Source organism: Chenopodium album, chromosome 21 (assembly GCF_948465745.1).
Source record: "Chenopodium album chromosome 21, dcCheAlbu1.1, whole genome shotgun sequence".
Lineage (NCBI taxonomy): Eukaryota > Viridiplantae > Streptophyta > Magnoliopsida > Caryophyllales > Amaranthaceae > Chenopodium > Chenopodium album.
In genome coordinates, this window is record NC_137854.1 from 7067934 (window position 1) to 7086282 (window position 18349).

The 18349-nt window shown below is 36.1% G+C and overlaps 1 protein-coding gene and 1 pseudogene across 1 annotated transcript; both read left to right on the plus strand.

Moving 5' to 3' along the window:
* The first annotated feature begins 1155 nt into the window (after nt 1–1155).
* Nucleotides 1156–8433, plus strand: LOC145600926 (uncharacterized). Its single transcript, XM_081656796.1, has 9 exons — nt 1156–1251; nt 1685–3296; nt 3515–3741; nt 3853–4185; nt 5893–6139; nt 6913–7041; nt 7121–7336; nt 7646–7769; nt 8080–8433. Exons 2-9 carry the CDS (start codon nt 1728–1730, stop codon nt 8313–8315), a joined length of 3081 nt encoding a protein of 1026 aa, XP_081512922.1. The 5' UTR covers nt 1156–1251; nt 1685–1727; the 3' UTR covers nt 8316–8433.
* Nucleotides 8434–9542: 1109 nt separating this feature from the next.
* Nucleotides 9543–17691, plus strand: LOC145600265 (thaumatin-like protein 1b pseudogene; annotated as a pseudogene).
* The last annotated feature ends 658 nt before the right edge of the window (nt 17692–18349 follow it).

An 18349-nucleotide genomic window follows, 5' to 3' on the forward strand; every position in this document is an offset into this window, starting at 1 on the left:
TCGGAGGCTCGCCGACGCTATGGCATGGGCGGTGAGCTGCACGCCCGCCGACGAGCCTCATGGCCGGAGTAAATTTTTGGAAAGCAGAAGGTTTGGGAGAGAGAGAGAGGGCGCTAGAGAGAGAAAAGAGTTTTTTTTGTCAAACCCTGTTTGTTGTCTCATTGCTTGCTTAAATTATTGCTCATTTATTAATCGTTAAATAAAAAACGAAAAATTAACCTTTGATTCGTTAAATGCACCATGCATCCGGGGTGGTTACAAGATTTCAACCTTCACCCGAAGCATTCCCCGGAAATTCAAACACAATATGTGCCACAATAAAAAATTAATCTGTCCAGTAAAAAAAAAAACAAATAATAACTGAAAAAAAAGAGGAAAAAAAAGGGGGTTGCTAAATATCGCCCTCAAATATCTAACTAACGCCCACAAAATAAAATAAAATTACGTATTTATCCTTATAATAAAATTTCGTTAGATCTTATGGACAACGACGAAGTACAAGAAACACAACCTTAGACGCTCGTAGAAGGCTCGTCGAACCGTATAAAATCGGTACGTCGCAATAAATTTTTTTTAAAAAATTCGAAACCAGGAAACGCCTAGTTTTTAAGAATACCTTAGGCTGAAACGCCTAATTTTTTAGAATCCCCTAGGCAGAAACGCCTAATTTTTTCGAAACATCCTAGGCTATTCGAAAAAACTAGGCGTTTCAGCCTAGGGTATTCTAAAAAACTAGGCGTTTCACCTCAAACGCTCAAATTTTCATACAACCACACGGTTGTTCACAGGAACTAGGCGTTTGAGCCTAGGACGTGCGAAAAATCAAGGCGTTTGCCGCGAATTTAGAAAAAAAAAACATTTTCTTCGTCGGCGACCGATTTCCTTATGTCCTCACTTGTCATTACCACGGGCCCGCGGCTGTGTAGATTGTGAAACCAGAGGTAAGGAGTTGGTGGTTAAAAGAGGAGGAGGAGGTGATGGTGGTGGTGGATAGTATGAAGAGGGGGTAAATTGAGGGGGTAATTTTTTTGATAAAAAGGGTAAATTTGTAATTTTAGTTTATTTTGTGGGCGTTAGTTAGATATTCGAGAGCGACGTTTAGCTTTCCATGAAAAGAAGGTGCTCCGTAACTTCTATGAATAAAAGCATTTTCAATGCACCTTTCATCCAGTTCATAGAATTCTCTCTACAAATCTACTCCAATTAGGGTTATCGATCTACTTTCTTCTACTCAAGTCCAATACTATCCAGGTATTCATTTTATTTATTATTGTTTTTATTTTTTAAATTTTGCTTGTTCATCTTCTCAAAATTCAAATCTTAGCTATTTTCTTCAATTTAATCAACGAATTGCCTTTTTTTTTTTTTTTTTTTTTGGAGAATTTGTTCGTTGCTTACAATTGGCGAAGAAATTACGATTCTAACGAACTTGATTAATAATCGTGATTATCAATTTATGGAAATGATTAGCTTTTACAATTTGAAACTTTGATTTGTTATAATTTGTTTTGGCAATGCTTGGTTTATTTATGAAATGTATTGTTCTAGTTTAATCCCTAAATAATTAACTGAAAAAGTTAAAAAAATTATGCTATATATGTTGATTTTTGATTACTATGTATGTAATTGTCATGTTTATTTTTTAGTTGTGTAAAAACAATTTTGGTTTGATGTTGGAGTCTAGGGTTTGATGCTTTGTTAAGCTGGTGAATTTGTGATTCAAAGCTATGGTTTGGTTCCGAGCTGGATCGTCTGTAGCAAAGCTTGCTGTTAGGAGGACTGTAGCTCAGGGGCGTTCTTACGTGTCTAGAGCGCGATCTACTGAATCGCAAAGCCGCTATTTTGTTAATTCACAGCCCCGGTTTTTCCATAGCACGGTTTCAAAACCAAATGCAGCTCCTGTTCCACGTGCTGTGCCCCTTTCGCGGCTTACTGATAGTTTCCTTGATGGGACCAGTAGTATTTACCTAGAGGAGTTACAAAGAGCTTGGGAAGCTGATCCTAGCAGTGTTGATGAGTCTTGGGACAATTTCTTTAGGAACTTTGTTGGCCAAGCAGCTTCATCACCAGGGATTTCGGGGCAGACTATTCAGGAAAGTATGCGTTTACTATTGCTTGTGAGGGCTTATCAAGTTAATGGTCACTTTAAGGCCAAGTTGGACCCGTTGGATTTGGAGCAAAGACCGATTCCTGATGATTTGAATCTGGATGTTCATGGATTCAGTGAAGCTGACCTAGATCGTGAATTCTTCCTTGGAGTATGGAGGATGGCCGGGTTTTTGTCTGAGAATCGTCCTGTTCAGACTCTTAGGAATATCCTTAACCGTCTTGAGCAGGCATATTGTGGAAGCATTGGTTATGAGTATATGCATATAGCTGATCGTGAGAAGTGTAACTGGTTAAGAGACAGAATTGAGACCCCTACACCAATGGAATATAACAAGGAGAGGCGTCAAGTGATGCTGGATAGGCTTATATGGAGTACTCAGTTTGAGAGTTTCTTAGCAACTAAATGGACTACAGCTAAAAGGTTTGGTCTTGAAGGTTGTGAAACTCTCATTCCTGGTATGAAGGAGATGTTTGATAGATCAGCAGATCTTGGGGTTGAGAATATTGTCATTGGAATGTCTCACAGGGGTAGGTTAAATGTGTTGGGTAATGTTGTAAGAAAACCACTTCGACAGATATTTAGTGAGTTTAGTGGCGGCATAAAACCTACAGATGAGGTTGGGCTGTACACAGGAACGGGAGATGTCAAGTACCATTTAGGAACTTCTTATGATAGGCCTACTAGGGGTGGTAAGCGGATCCATCTCTCATTGGTTGCCAATCCAAGTCATTTAGAAGCTGTGGATCCAGTTGTGGTTGGGAAAACAAGGGCTAAACAATATTATTCAAATGACACTGACAGGACAAAAAATATGGCTGTTTTAATCCATGGTGATGGCAGTTTTGCTGGACAAGGTGTAGTCTATGAGACACTCCATCTTAGTGCTCTTCCGAATTATACCACTGGTGGTACTATCCACATTGTGGTAAACAATCAAGTTGCTTTTACAACTGATCCAACGGCAGGAAGATCATCACAATACTGTACTGATGTCGCAAAAGCTCTGAATGCTCCTATTTTTCATGTAAATGGGGATGATTTGGAGGCCGTGGTTCATGTTTGTGAGCTTGCTGCAGAGTGGCGTCAAACCTTCCATTCAGATGTTGTGGTTGACATAGTTTGCTATCGTAGATTTGGTCACAATGAGATTGATGAGCCATCTTTCACGCAACCAAAAATGTACAAGGTAAGTCTGTTAAAAAACTTGGTTCATTTCCGGGTTGTATATTTCTTGGTGTTAACTATATTAGCTTGCATTTTTTGTATGAAACTTCTGTACTTGAGAGTTGAGACTACCAGAGATAGGCGATCAAATACCTAACTGTTGCATTGGAAGAGGGTTAGTGGAAGAAGGGAAAGAATCACAGAAGGCTGTCCTCTTACCTTTGATTTATGTTTTGACAGGTCATCCGAAGTCACCCTTCTGCTCTTGAAATGTACAAGAAGAAAGTTTTGGACGCTGGGGAAATGTCAAAGGAAGTTATTGATCAGATCCAAAAGAAGGTTATAACTATCCTCAATGAGGAATTTGATGCCAGTAAGGATCATGTGGCTAAAAAGAGGGAGTGGCTTTCTGCTTATTGGCTAGGTTTCAAGTCACCCGAGCAACTCTCTAGAATCCGTAACACTGGGTACTTATTTTTTTATGGACTTTCTAAACATAAATTATTAGGTGTCTATGTGGCACTTGTGCGTAATTACTGTTTGAATTGTCGTTCTAAATCATGTTTTTTTTTTTTCAGGGTTCAACCAGAGATCTTGAAAAATGTTGGCAAGGCAATCACCACACTTCCTGAAACATTTAAGCCACACAAAGCAGTGAAAAGGATTTATGAGCAACGTGCTCAGATGATTGAAACTGGGGAGGGCATTGATTGGGCAGTTGGAGAAGCACTAGCCTTTGCTACTCTGCTAGTTGAAGGAAATCATGTACGATTGAGCGGTCAAGATGTTGAGAGGGGTACATTCAGCCATAGGCATTCTGTACTCCATGATCAAGAAACTGGAGAAAAATACTGCCCATTGGACCATGTCAATATCAACCAAAATGACGAAATGTTTACTGTTAGTAACAGGTGAGCTCTTTATAAGTCTGGCTTTGCACCCAATACTTAATTAAAACAATTTCTATTTTGGATTGAACTTGTAACATCTTTCCTTTTGTTTTTGAGGACTCAAATATATAACTTACCTTCTGCCAAACTTAATTCAGTATGCCTCTGAAGTCTAGAGGGTACATTTTAGGATGGAATCTTAAGGTTTACAGTTCTGGGTTCTGGAAAATTAAACAGTCAGTAAATATATTTGAAAGTTTTTCAGAAATTTATTTAGTTCCACGAGAGATAAGAAGATCTAATGGTTTGCAAATTCATGCAAAACTGGGGTATTCTATGGGCGATTTTAAATTTTCATTTATGTGTCTTTTCTATGAAGAGCCTTAGTTGTCTTCAATTGCCTTTGCAAACTTTGCATCTTGTGGCATGTTGTTCTCCCGTCAACCTTGGTTCAAATTTGTTAGCCAATACAGCCAATTTTTATTTTCTTTCCAACCTAAGAGTTATAGAACCTGTAGTTTTAGAGTTATCAATTGATGGGTTAAGATAGGTTTATAGGATCACAATAGCAAACTAGGGAAAGAACATGATCCTTGAAGAAAGCAAGTTTTTATGTGAAGAACCAGAGGTGCTGTTTATAAATACTGTTTTGACATAATGGTCTGACTGTTCTCATTTATATTAACCATTCTGTATAACTGTTATTTTCTGGTGTAATCCCCCCCCCCCTCTCTTTGGTCGTCATGGCCCTTATATCCGGGCCTTGGTGGAAGATATAGGAATTGAGCCACATGTGTTCAAAGTCGTTTGGACGACCACATTGAATTGATTATGGCATCCAACAAATGATTCTCATATCAGTCTGAGTTTTAAAAAGCGCAAGGCGCACCAAGGCGCAAATGGTCCTTGCAGCCTAGGCGCGAGGCGCAAGGCGAAGGCGCGCGCCTTTTGTATGCAAGGCGCATGTATTTATATATTTATTTCAAATTATTTTTTCCTTTGATTGTACTTAATACCGATTAAAAAGATTTATAATAAATTAAATAATGATTTATGTAAAGCTAAGGTAGTTTGAATTTGAAAAAATGTCCACCATTCTTCAATTTATAGATTAAATCTTAGTTATTTTCCTTGAGGCGCAAAGGCGCACCTTACCAAAGAGGCGCATGAGGCGCGCGCCTTTCGTAGGTGACTGAGCCTTGCCTAGCTAAAGCCCATTTCCCAGAGCCCGGGAGCGAGGCACGCCTAGGCACGCTTTTTAAAACCAAGATATCAGTTGGACTTAATTGAAGAAATTAAAATTTTATGATTATACCTTACATAACTTTTTTTCCATAGGTCACATAGCTCATAGGAAAATCTCGTATTTGGGAAGAGAAAAGTCAGGAAACAAAAGAAGATACTGTACCTTGTAGTAGGGACTTGAATTTTTATATTATTTACGAAATTTTGGGGTTGAACATTGATGTCTCAAGTTTGGTGAAACTTCTAAGATCTGGAATTTTAGAAGTGAGAATGATTCTACAGAAACAAAAACTTAGAGATATGGAGAGGAAAAGTTATAAAGGGAGAACAAAAGAAGAATAAAGGATTAATATGCTACACCCTGACCATTGAAGCAAACTTCATTATCAGTTTTGAACCAAACTTTATAGGTTTTAAGTCGTTCGGAAGATTTGTCAGTTGCTTAATCCTATTCTAATATTTTGATTTGTGTTCTTGGTGCAGCTCCCTTTCAGAGTTTGGTGTTCTTGGTTTTGAATTAGGATATTCCATGGAAAATCCCAATTCGTTGGTTCTCTGGGAAGCTCAGTTTGGCGACTTTTCTAATGGGGCACAAGTAATTTTTGATCAGTTCTTGAGCAGTGGGGAAGCAAAGTGGTTGCGGCAAACTGGTCTTGTTGTGCTACTTCCTCATGGATATGATGGTCAAGGACCTGAGCATTCAAGTGCACGATTGGAACGTTTCCTACAGGTATTACTCTCTACTTAAAGAAGCTTTATATGGACCTCATGAACTGCTTTTGCCATATATATGAACTTACAGGTATATTTTTTATGAAGATCCTCAACACTGTATCACAGAGTGGTGGAAGAATTTGTCATTTTATTTCATTGTTATTGGCATGAGTGGGGAGTTAGGTTTTAGGGCGATGTTTAAAGTGGTTAATTCACTGTGCTATGAATCATGGGTACAGTTTTGAGTAAGGGCGCCATTCAATTTGCTGACAAAAAATGGCTTGATTTGTTGACTAGTAGACTTTGTCCTTATAATTGAATATGGGTTCTGGTAAACATATTCCAGATTTTAAAATACTTCAATCTAATTGCAAGTAAAAGCATAATTTGGAGCTAAATGTTGTGCATGTGGTTGAGCTGAGCCTGAACCCAACCTATCTTGCTCCAAAACTTTGTGATCTGAACTGCATATCTTGATTTTGTCCAGGACTGATCTAAGCATGTCAAAAAACTATCCTTCCTCTGTTTATGTACTAGATTTATTGATTGTTCATGTATAATAGGTCCTTTGAGTCAGAATGGTCATTGCATAACCATCTCCTTGGAAGGGTAGTTATGGGTCATCCCTCAATTTTCATTTTACTCTATTTCACCAGGGGGTGGTAGGTTTGGAGATATGTGTGCTTTGTTTCATGTAATGGCACTTTATTGCTTGGGAAGATTTGTGATTTGAGCTTTTGGTGAGTCAGATGAGCCTGACTGAGTGTGCTTTAAATTTTTTCTTTTCAGATGAGTGATGACAACCCCTATGTCATACCTGAGATGGAACCCACACAACGGAAGCAGATCCAGGAATGCAATTGGCAAGTTGTCAATGTCACAACCCCTGCTAATTACTTCCATGTTTTGCGTCGTCAGGTGAGTGCATTTTAGCAGCTCCTGTAATCTGAAATGTTGTGAAAGTTCTGTTTGCTCATATTATTTTCTTGTTATTCAGATACACAGGGAGTTCCGCAAACCTCTGATTGTCATGTCACCCAAGAATTTACTTCGTCACAAAGATTGCAAATCAAATCTTTCTGAATTCGATGATGTTCAGGGTCATCCTGGTTTTGATAAACAAGGAACCAGATTCAAGCGTCTCATTAAGGACCAGAATATGCACTCGGATCGTGAGGAGGGCATTAGGCGTTTGGTTCTATGCTCTGGGAAAGTAAGTGTTTTTCAATTTGGTCAACAATATAGCATCATATTTTTTGGTTTTGCTTCATCGAGCAGGATTTAGGACCTTTATTAGTGCAACTTTTGCCAGATAAGTAGACAACAATATTGGTTGACGTAAAAGAAATTAGGAGTAGTAGTTTAATATGTTTGCTCTCTTTGTTTATTGTTTCATGGGCCTGTGTTTGACCTGAAGAGTGACGACGTGTTAATTTGTGCAATATTGGCATGTGTTCCTAAGGTTTATCAATTATGTTGGTGTTCTGGTGAAGTCACTGTTCCTCACTCTGAAAATTTGTAGGTATACTACGAGCTTGACGAACGCAGGAAGAAAGAAAATAACAGCGATGTTGCCATCTGTAGAGTGGAGCAGCTTTGCCCTTTCCCATATGACCTTGTCCAACGAGAGTTGAATCGGTATCCAAGTAAGTTTCAAAATTGGTTTGGTTAAATGCATTATACTCAGGTTACTCTGGTATATTTTATTCGTTAATGTTTTGTAAACGTCCATATATCATCGAAAGCTTGGTTGTATATATCTTGACTCCTCAAACTTGCCATCACAATGGCCTGATGAGAGGTTTGTTGGTGTGACTTTGTTTTGGAGCATTGGAGATGTCTGGTTTCAGGCATTTAAGAGTTCCATATTCTAATTCATGCTGCATTGTGGACAAGATCCTGCATGTAACAAGTTTTTGGTTGCATCAGAGTTTTAACTTACAATGTTTACTGCAGATGCTGAGGTTGTGTGGTGTCAGGAAGAACCAATGAACATGGGCGCTTACAGCTACATTGCACCTCGTTTATGTACTGCAATGAAATCTGTAAATAGAGGAACTGCTGATGACATTAAGTATGTTGGGCGCCTTCCATCTGCTGCAACTGCTACTGGTTTTATCTCAGTTCATAGCAAAGAACAGACTGAGCTCGTGCAGAAGGCATTGCAACCAGAGCCAATCCCATTCCCATGAGTGTCTGCTTGATTTTTTATATGATGGACCAAATTTGAGAAAAGAGAGCGTATTTGGTTTTCCAAATGTTTTGTGCAGTAAAATAATTTGAAAACCCATTGGTTATTGTTATTTGTTATGATTTTCTCAGAGAGAAATTTCATATCAAATATCCTAAAAAAAAAAAAAAAAAAAAAAAAAAAAAAAATTCATATCAAATACATATAAAACATGGACAATCTGGCTTTCTTGGTAGCAATTGTTCTTCAGAGAAAGCTGGTGATGTCTAAAACCTATTCTTGATTTGATGAATTTTGATCCTTTCTACTACGTAATTCAAGAAATGTACAAGGCCAATACGGAGTAGTAATATTTTATAATAGGAAAATTTGTTAGCGGCCATGTATACAATCTTTTTGTAAAATGCGTTGTCCCTTAATTGGTAGGGATAACCAAATAAGATCTATGTTTGTAGTAACTATTTATTATAAACGAGGGAGTATTTTTCTTATTATGAAACGGAGGTAATATTTAAAATTTATATGAATAAAAGTACTCATACTACCTTCGGTCCAATTTACTCGCAACAAAGGGGTATTATTTGTGAGACATAAAATATTCTTTTGTTGCGAGTAAATTGGACTGGAGGTAGTAATATTTTTCAATGAGTTAAAGTACCCTTTATATTTTTCTACGTTAATTTAACTTTTTTTTTGTTGGGGACAATCAGAGGGACTAACATAATAATGCCCCGCATACCCCTACTACTCCGATTTCATCCCATATTGGAAAATCTAATTTATGACACGGCAAAAAACCATTACTTAAAACTTTAAGAGATTAAGGCTTTAAAGTAACCAATTTCCAAAACTAGAATAACATTATCACCTGTAAAACAATGTCAAATACGTAGATTTTACATTAAATCAAAGTAAAAAGATAACAAAACAAAAGAAATTTACCAGAAAGAATATTTATTTAAATTCATGACGTTTAATTTCTTCCGTTTCTTAGGAATAAGGTTAGAATTATAGTTTGCCGACTTTCTATCATCTATATAAGTTTAGTCATACCATTCTCAACCACCTATTTACAAGTCTTAATTTATTTTTTCATATAGTTTTTTATTTTTTTATTTTTATTTTTTTTTTTTTTTTATTTTTTATATTCTGTTTATGAGCTAACTTTCCAAGTGGCCAATTTGCCATAACTTATAATAATTTATAAGATATGAATTTCAATTAAATAATGGATTTTGTTGAAAAATGTTTTGGTATATAAGTTTTCTTCATTCTCCTAGAATTTCATTTATTTAGATCTTTTAACTCTTTTATTATGACTGTGTTTCAATATTATCAATCCATATTGTTCCTCTTCATACACTTCTTAGGTAACAATAATTTAATCATTACTTTTATTTCTTTCCGTTTGTTATATGTTTATAATGTAACACTAATTTTGTTTGTATGAAATGCAGGAATGAGTTTAGCAGCAAAGTTCACGTTAGTCAACCAATGCACCTACACCATATGGCCTGCCACGCTCACCGGTGCCGGCACCCCGGGTCTCCCTGCTTCTGCCACTGGTTTTTCTCTTCTCCCTGGAGCCACCAATGTCCTTAATTGGACATCGTGGTCGGGTCGGATGTGGGCCCGGACCCTTTGCACCGCAAACTCAGCCGGTGGGAACTTTTCGTGTGCAACAGGTGACTGTGCTAGCGGGTCGGTGGAGTGCTCCGGGTCGGGTGCCCGCCCACCCACCACCCTTGCGGAGTTTACTTTGAACGGGTCGGGTGGGATGGACTTTTATGATGTTAGCCTTGTAGACGGGTACAACCTACCCATGATGGTTCGCCCCGTGGGTGGGTCGGGTAATTGTTCATCCACGGGCTGCATGGTGGACCTAAATGACTCATGCCCAACAGAGCTCCAAGTTGTTACTACTAGCGCATATGGGTCAAACGCTGAAGGAGTGGCATGTAAGAGTGCGTGTGAGGCATTCGGGGACACGCAGTATTGTTGTAGCGGACCCAATGCAACGCCGGATACATGCAAGCCGAGCAAGTACTCAGAATTCTTCAAGGCAGCTTGCCCAAGTGCCTATAGTTATGCATATGATGATGCGACGAGCACTTTTACTTGCAATGGTGCTGACTATATCATCACTTTCTGTCCTACTACAACTACCACGTAAGTTATACAAATATATATTGATTTTTAGAAGGAAAAAAAACGTTCATTTATTCATGCATAATATATACGTTAATTTTTTTTTTTTTTTTTTTTTTTTTTTTGGTGAAGATAATATATACGTTAATTATTGTTGAAAACGATTGTAGAAAATAAATGAAGAAAAATCATAATAATTTATTATTTTAATTATACTCCCTACGTTCTTAAATTTGTCCGTTTACAATATTTTTTCTAAAATAGGGTTAACAAATATTCTACAAAATTAAAACAATTACGGAGTAATATTTATTTTCGATCTTAGAAGTACAATATAACGAGTCAATGGACATGAGATTACAAACTTATTAGCAAATAAATAACTATTTAGCATAATGTACATACGTTTGTATCATTTGTATGAATATAATTAGATGAGTATAATAATAAGTTGGTCAATGTGGTAGATACATACAATGGTACCATTATATAAATGATTTTCATACATCATGAAAACCGAGTTGAATACCACATCCTAACATTTTCTCACCATCTACATAAATATATATGATGATAACTAGGGATGTCAGTGGGGCGGGTCAAGTAGGAGACCCGCCCCATCCCCGCCCCAGTGGGGCGGGGATGAATCTCGGTTTGGCGGGTGGTGGGCGGGGATGAGGATAAAAACCATACCCGCCATGGGTGATGGGGCGGGGGTGGATTTTAAGTTGTACCCGCCCCATCCCCGCCCCGCCCCACCCGCCCCATCCCCACCTCCACCTCATATCCACATTTATATATCTTTTAAAGCAAAATTACATACTTTTATACTATTTATAAAATAATTACGTGAAATACAATATTAATTATAATACTTTGTATGACACTTATATTATAACACAAAAATGTGTGTAGAATGTTTTATTTTATAATTCGTATTAATTATGTAAGATTGTTTATTTGAGATACAGAGATTAGGTGGATCTTGGATAGGGATTAGGCGGGTCTTTGGTGGGGATAAGGTAGGGATGGATATCCAAGTGGGGGGTGGGGCGGGGATGGTTTTGGAGTTGTACCCGGTGGGGCGGGGATGGGGATGAAAATTGGACCCGCCGCGGGGATGGGGATGGGGATGGGGATGAAAATATTAGGTGGGGATGGGGATGGGAAGGCCAACATCCGCCCCGCCCCGCCCCATTGACATCCCTAATGATAACCAAAGTATCACACGTCAGATATCTGTTTCTTGTACTTGGCATCCAAATTATTTTTTTTGATTTTTTTCCCAGCATGTAGCAATATTGCATGGACATGATGAGCTGTACTACTACGTATCAACCCCAACTAACTAATTCGCATAATTATTGGATCTAATCTAATTTAATCTTAAAAAATTTATTCCCCAACTAATTAATGATTAGCGTAACTATTAATCTCTAATTCTCTATAGTTTATGCAATGTCTATATTCTCGATCTCTGTTTGGAGTTGACAATCATGTTAATAATGTAATCTGATCTAGTATATAGGTAGTTTGGTACTAAATTCGGAATAGGTATTCATAAAATTTTAAACTTGCTCACAATATCTTGTTTTTTGACTTATGTGTGTGTGTTTTTTTTTGTTACAGTGGTAAATCAAGTGGAACACAGTCACCACATCCATCAACAATCGCACCAGATTATTACCTCATGAACTCATCAAGCAACTATATGAGTCCATCATCAATTGTAGGACTAATAACTATGATCATTTGGCTGTCATTATATCAATAATTATGGGCCTAATAGTAACTGAAGCCCAAATTGAGGTTGCAAAATCTTGTCCAAAAAGCCCAAATAAATTGATGGTTGGGCCTTGTAAAGAAACCAACCTTTTTGATTGATTTATGTTATGGGCTTATGACAATGGGAAGAGGCCCAAAGTTTAGCTGCAAATTTAGAAGTAAACAATGTAACATAGATTGAATTAATTTGTGCTAGTGAGATATTAAAGGAAATTTTGAATATTGAAAACTTCATATATTCATTTTGCTAGAAAAAAAAGCCCTTGAAATTAAGGCAGTTTTAGCATGTACTTTCACCTTTTCTTCTACAACATTTTTAAATCACTAGTTGTATTCTTTGCTATTGTATTTCCTGTCAATAAGAAATCTAAAGTGCAACAATGTCCTTGAAGAGTTGAAGATTACTCATCAATTAATTATAACTCATCATAATTCCATCAAGCATCAACCATGTACCATTGCTTGAAAGTGTGAAGAAGAAAGAAAATCTAAAGAGTCAAGACTCTTCACTTCAATTGGCAAATGGAAAGATATGTACTACAACTAGGCATTCTTTAATTCTTTTTAACTAGTGGCCAAGTAATAACATTTTTTTTAAGTAAAAGTAAAAAAAAAAATTCAATGATTACATAAACTAGAATTTAGCTGAATATAAGAAAAGTTATGCATTAGGTAGTTGGTGAGGTAACGGGCTCACCAAGCCAATTAACTTAGGAAGTTAACCAACATCAGTACAAGAAGGCGGGTATTGGCTAGGAAAGAGCGGGTAGCTCTCGAACACTACCTAGTCGCGAGTCAGTCCGACCGGTGCGACAAATATCCCTAAATTGTTTGTAACTACAATATATTCATCCCAAAAGACTTTGCGATATTATAAGTATATACAATCGTATTAAATAATTAAATATATAATCGAACTGAAATATAGAGATATTCAATCTTTTTTTTTTTTTTTTCCTTTTTCTAATCTATATACATTGTATCGAATGTCAGTGAAAGACGTTTGACGAAAGCTTGTTACTTTTTACCCTTCATTTAATTACAATAATAATAATGCTATTTAATTTGCTTTTTTTTTTTTTTGTTTTTTTTTTTTTTTTTTTTTGTAATTTAGGAGATCAGCCCCACTCCGCATGATGTGCATCTCAATTAATTTCAAGGAAGGTTATGCTAATCAGTTACGGAATATCGCTGACTTTTTTATGTAACACGGAAGTCAACTTTCACTTTGCTTAAACATTGTGATGTCCAATTTAGATAATGCAATTGGCAACCAATCCTATAAAAGAAAGCAACAAGTCAAAAGCAAATACTCCGTATACACAACTTTTTTTAATCATTTAACGCATAAGTTGAGGTATACTTACATATCAAATATAAATACTTTGATGAGTCATACTATGCACAAAATGTACTAATAGAAAATATGGTATGGTAAAAATAAAAAAAGATAGAATAAAATAGCATTACTGAAGGAGATGAAAAAGAAGAAAGAGTTTAAATGAATGATTATTGTCAAGTTTCATTAATTTTCTACAAAAACGGAATAATAATAATGACATACAAAATACTTAGTATGTCATTGTTACTTTGCGTTTTTATATACTAAGAGTAGTTATTATCGATTATAAAAAATACGAAGTAGTATTTATTTTTAGTTAAAAAAAGTGTATCAAAAATTTGTCATCAATCAATATCATGATATAAGACTTATATAGTTAATGCTTCGTGTTTCTACTTTAGTCTTACTACAGCTGATGCAGGCAAAGGATGCACATGGTCACAAATTTCAAACCTTCCAGAATTTAAGTAATATAGCTCGAAATCAGGAATAAAAAATATAACTCATCAGGGTGCTATATTAAGAGATGTATCAATGCCTATTATCTTCATTCCATTTAAATGCTGTAACTATTATTCTGTTGTCATGAAGAAATACAGTATTCCCCTCATACTTTTCTTGCTCTGTATCAGTACATTTTGTCCATCAGTAGAATCCTGCAATGCTATCGATGAAGAGGCGTTGCTCGAATTCAAGCGTGGAATCACAGGAGACCCTCAAGTCCTAGACACATGGGTTCCTAGGACCGACTGTTGCGCGTCCTGGGGAGGTGTAAGCTGTGATCCTGTCACCAGAAGGGTTGTTAAACTCTTCCTAGATAGCCCTGTAGGTACACTCTCCCCTTATCTTGGTAATCTCACATATCTTCAATCCCTTGAAATTTATAATTATTATGGTGGGATAACTGGCTCCCTACCTCCTGAACTAGGAAACCTGTCAAATTTAACTTATCTTGATATATCTGAGAATAGCCTAGAAGGTCCGTTACCCTCTTCATTTGGTAACCTCCATAAGCTACAACATCTCATTCTACGCTCTAATACCCTCTCCGGCGCCATACCCTGCAATATCTTTAGTTCAATGAAGTCACTTATAACATTAGATTTGCAGTATAATAAATTCACTGGCACATTACCTTCTTCCATTGCAAACCTGATCTCACTTACCAACCTTGACCTTACCGAAAACTCTTTCTCCGGTGAAATTCCAGTTGGTATTGGCAGGCTTATGAACCTTACAAGATTAAGTTTGCTTTCTAATCAGTTTAATGGAAGCATACCTAAATCTATCTTTGAACTTCCAAGGTTAGAGTCTGTAGATCTTCGCATTAACAATCTCAATGCACCTCTACCAGAGTTTGTAGTAAGTAATGTCTCTAGAATGCAAGAATTATACCTTGCTAATAATAACATCATTGGAGCTATACCTGATTCTATAGGCCAACTCTCCCAGTTGAAACTTTTATACCTACACAATAACAAACTTAGTGGGCCAATTCCTAATTCCATAGGTGGACTTAAAAACGTGGATAACATAAATTTGAGTTTCAATCAATTGAGTGGTGTTTTACCGGATTCCATAGGTCAACTTGCATCACTGTTAATTTTAGATTTGACTAACAATAATTTAACTGGTGTTTTACCGAATTCGGTAGGTCAACTTAAATCTTTGAAGTATATGCAAATGAGCAACAATAATTTAAACGGTGTTTTACCAGATTCTATAGGTCAACTTAATTCTTTGTTGTCTATTGAGTTCAATAATAATAAATTGAACGGTGATTTACCAAACTCCATTGGCAATCTTACCCAACTAATAGGTATATACTTGGATAACAATATGATTACTGGAAAGTTGCCATCAACGATGGGCAATCTACACCAACTACTAGAGATTAGTGCCTCAAATAATAACTTTATAGGTCCAATACCTTCAAGTTTTGGCAATCTCAGTAGCCTATTGTCTTTAAAATTATCTCATAATCAACTTGTTGGTCCACTCCCTTCTCAACTTTCTAGACTACAAAGATTAAGCACTCTCGATATATCCTACAATCCTACCCTTAAATTAGTGAATATACCACATTTGATCTCTGAGTTAAACATTGTATCTCTTTATTTAGCTGGGACAGGGATCAAAGGGCGACTTCCTGAATGGTTATCCTCTTGCTTGGGTATAAAAGATCTTGATTTGTCGAGTAATCAGATCAGTGGGACGTTACCTTCATGGATAGGAAATTTCAGCAGTTTGAGGTACCTTAACATATCCAATAATAAATTCTACTCAAAACTTCCAGTGGAGTTTAGTAATCTCTCCCAACTCTTAGACCTTGATCTTCATTCGAACAACTTCAATGGATCATTGGGAGTAATATTTTTTAGTCGAGAGGGGTACGAATACTATAATTCCATTGATGTGTCTCGGAATAAGTTTATCGGTCCAATTGACAAAGATATAGGCTTTCTACTAGCTATGAAACCCATTAGTTCATTGATCTTGTCGAATAACCCATTGGGAGGTTCCATACCAAATTCATTAGGTAATCTACCAAATTTGCGGGTATTACAGATGGTGAGTAACCGACTTTCAGGAAAAATTCCTCAAGAACTTGGAAATTGTAGTCAGTTGACAACAATTTTGCTATCGAGGAACAATCTTACTGGAAACATTCCGAAAGAGGTGTTGAATTTTGAAAACTTACAAAGGTTTGATGTCTCACGAAATCAACTTAGTGGAAGCATTCCTCCACACAATGCAAGTATCCCTGCATCTGCATTTTCACATAATCCTGGACTATGTGGTCCTCCACTCCCTCCTTGTAAGCGTTTGTAATACTTGTGCACTCAGCTTCTTACCAAAATAATTATGGCTACTTGCCACACCTTGTTTAATTAATTGTATTTACTCTTTCAATGAAAATATTGTATTACTATCTAATAAATGAATAATATATGGCTAGTCTTGTTGCAAAGTATCCCTTCTTATTATTCAAATGACAAATGCTAACGGACACCTCTGAGGCGTTAAATAAGGTATTCAAAAGTGAAAATATCAAACTCAACATAAATTACACTAATCAATATGTGATTTCAAATTTAATACCATTTCGAATATTATGTTCAATATGATTAAATGCCTGATATGTCACTAACAAGATCCTATCAACGTACTAACAAGAACACATTCCATAAACAACTACATTTTTCTTTTATTTTTTTTAAATTTCAATTTAACACCTACTTGACATATTAGCTGAACAAATGTATCAACTTATTCCCCAACCAAAGGCCATTAAACCTTACCGACAACATTGCATCAAAAATCAGCAATCAGAGACACAATGCATCAACTTTTCATCATACACTCAATAACAATCAATCACAGTAACTAAGCTAGATGACTGACCCAACGATTGGCAAGTTAGATGAACACGATCGAGAGGGCAATGAAATTGCAGAGGTAGCTACAACAATTTCTGCTAAAATTCAGGGGTGATAGGATACGATTTATGGTGATTATGAAGCACCACAACTAATAATCAGCAAATCTAGAAATCCTTAATTCCGAAAAAAAAGCATGTTTTGTGCTTAGAAATTGAAGCAAATTTCAGCGATTAATTGTACTCGAATTGATAAAATAACATCAATCATCAGATAAATATCAACAAGATTACTATCATCAAGTTCAGAACGAATCAAGATTAGGTATGATAACATACGTAAAAACCCTAAATTATGAAGAACGCATGAAAATTGAAGATATATACCTGATTAAGTTTGAATTGAAGATTAAGCACGCAATCTGACTCAAATTAGTAATTCAATCATCCAATTTTTTGCTTCTTCCTTAAACCTCCATTGCCATCTCGCCATAGATGAAATCAACAAAAAATGAAGAAATGAAACACAAATCTGAATAGAAATTAAAACAAACCCTAGAAATAATCGATTGTTCGAGATTGATTTGCTTTTTTTGGGGGATTGTTTGATTTGGGTCGACGAAGTAAGTAATAGAGGAGAGAGAAAGGAAAAAAATTGGGAGAAGAAAGTCTAGCTTTGGTAAGCTGGATAATAAACTGAGTACTCGTAATAGTACTTTGTAGAATGGTTTTTCATAAGTTATGAGGTTGAGATAATAAATGCGACGCTATACATTCCCGTCCTTAATCAATTAATCAATCAATAACTATATAATTAAAGACACACCAGTCATGACACGTGTCATCTCCTGAGGTGTTCATAGTATATTTTTTTTTTAAAAAAAAACAAAAATTTATTTAAAGAAACAAATAATATGACAAAGATATGAATATATATTCCCACATTGAATTATCTCACAGAATTAAGGAAACAATAAAAATCACCAAGATAATATTTACTAAATATACCATGATTATCCTAACATATATACAGTGATATATAATTATACAATTTTCCCTATCCTAACATATATACAGTGATATATAATTATGCAATTTTTTCCTTAAAAAAATCTTTGATTTAACAAAAATAAGAAAATTCTGGCTTCCAGCTTCTTGTACCTCCCATATGAGTCTTAACTAAAGCAATGACATTGGGTTTGTTAGAGCGAACAATTTCTCTAAGTGCCGCAAGAAAATTCTGGCTTCCAGCTCCTTGTACGTTCCACACCATGCAAGAAACTGGTAAGGAGTTTGTGGCTAAATTTGAGAGTCTATCTTTCATTAAATAGGTATTGAAGTTAAAGTAGATAGATAAGCATTGAAAATTAATCGTAGAATA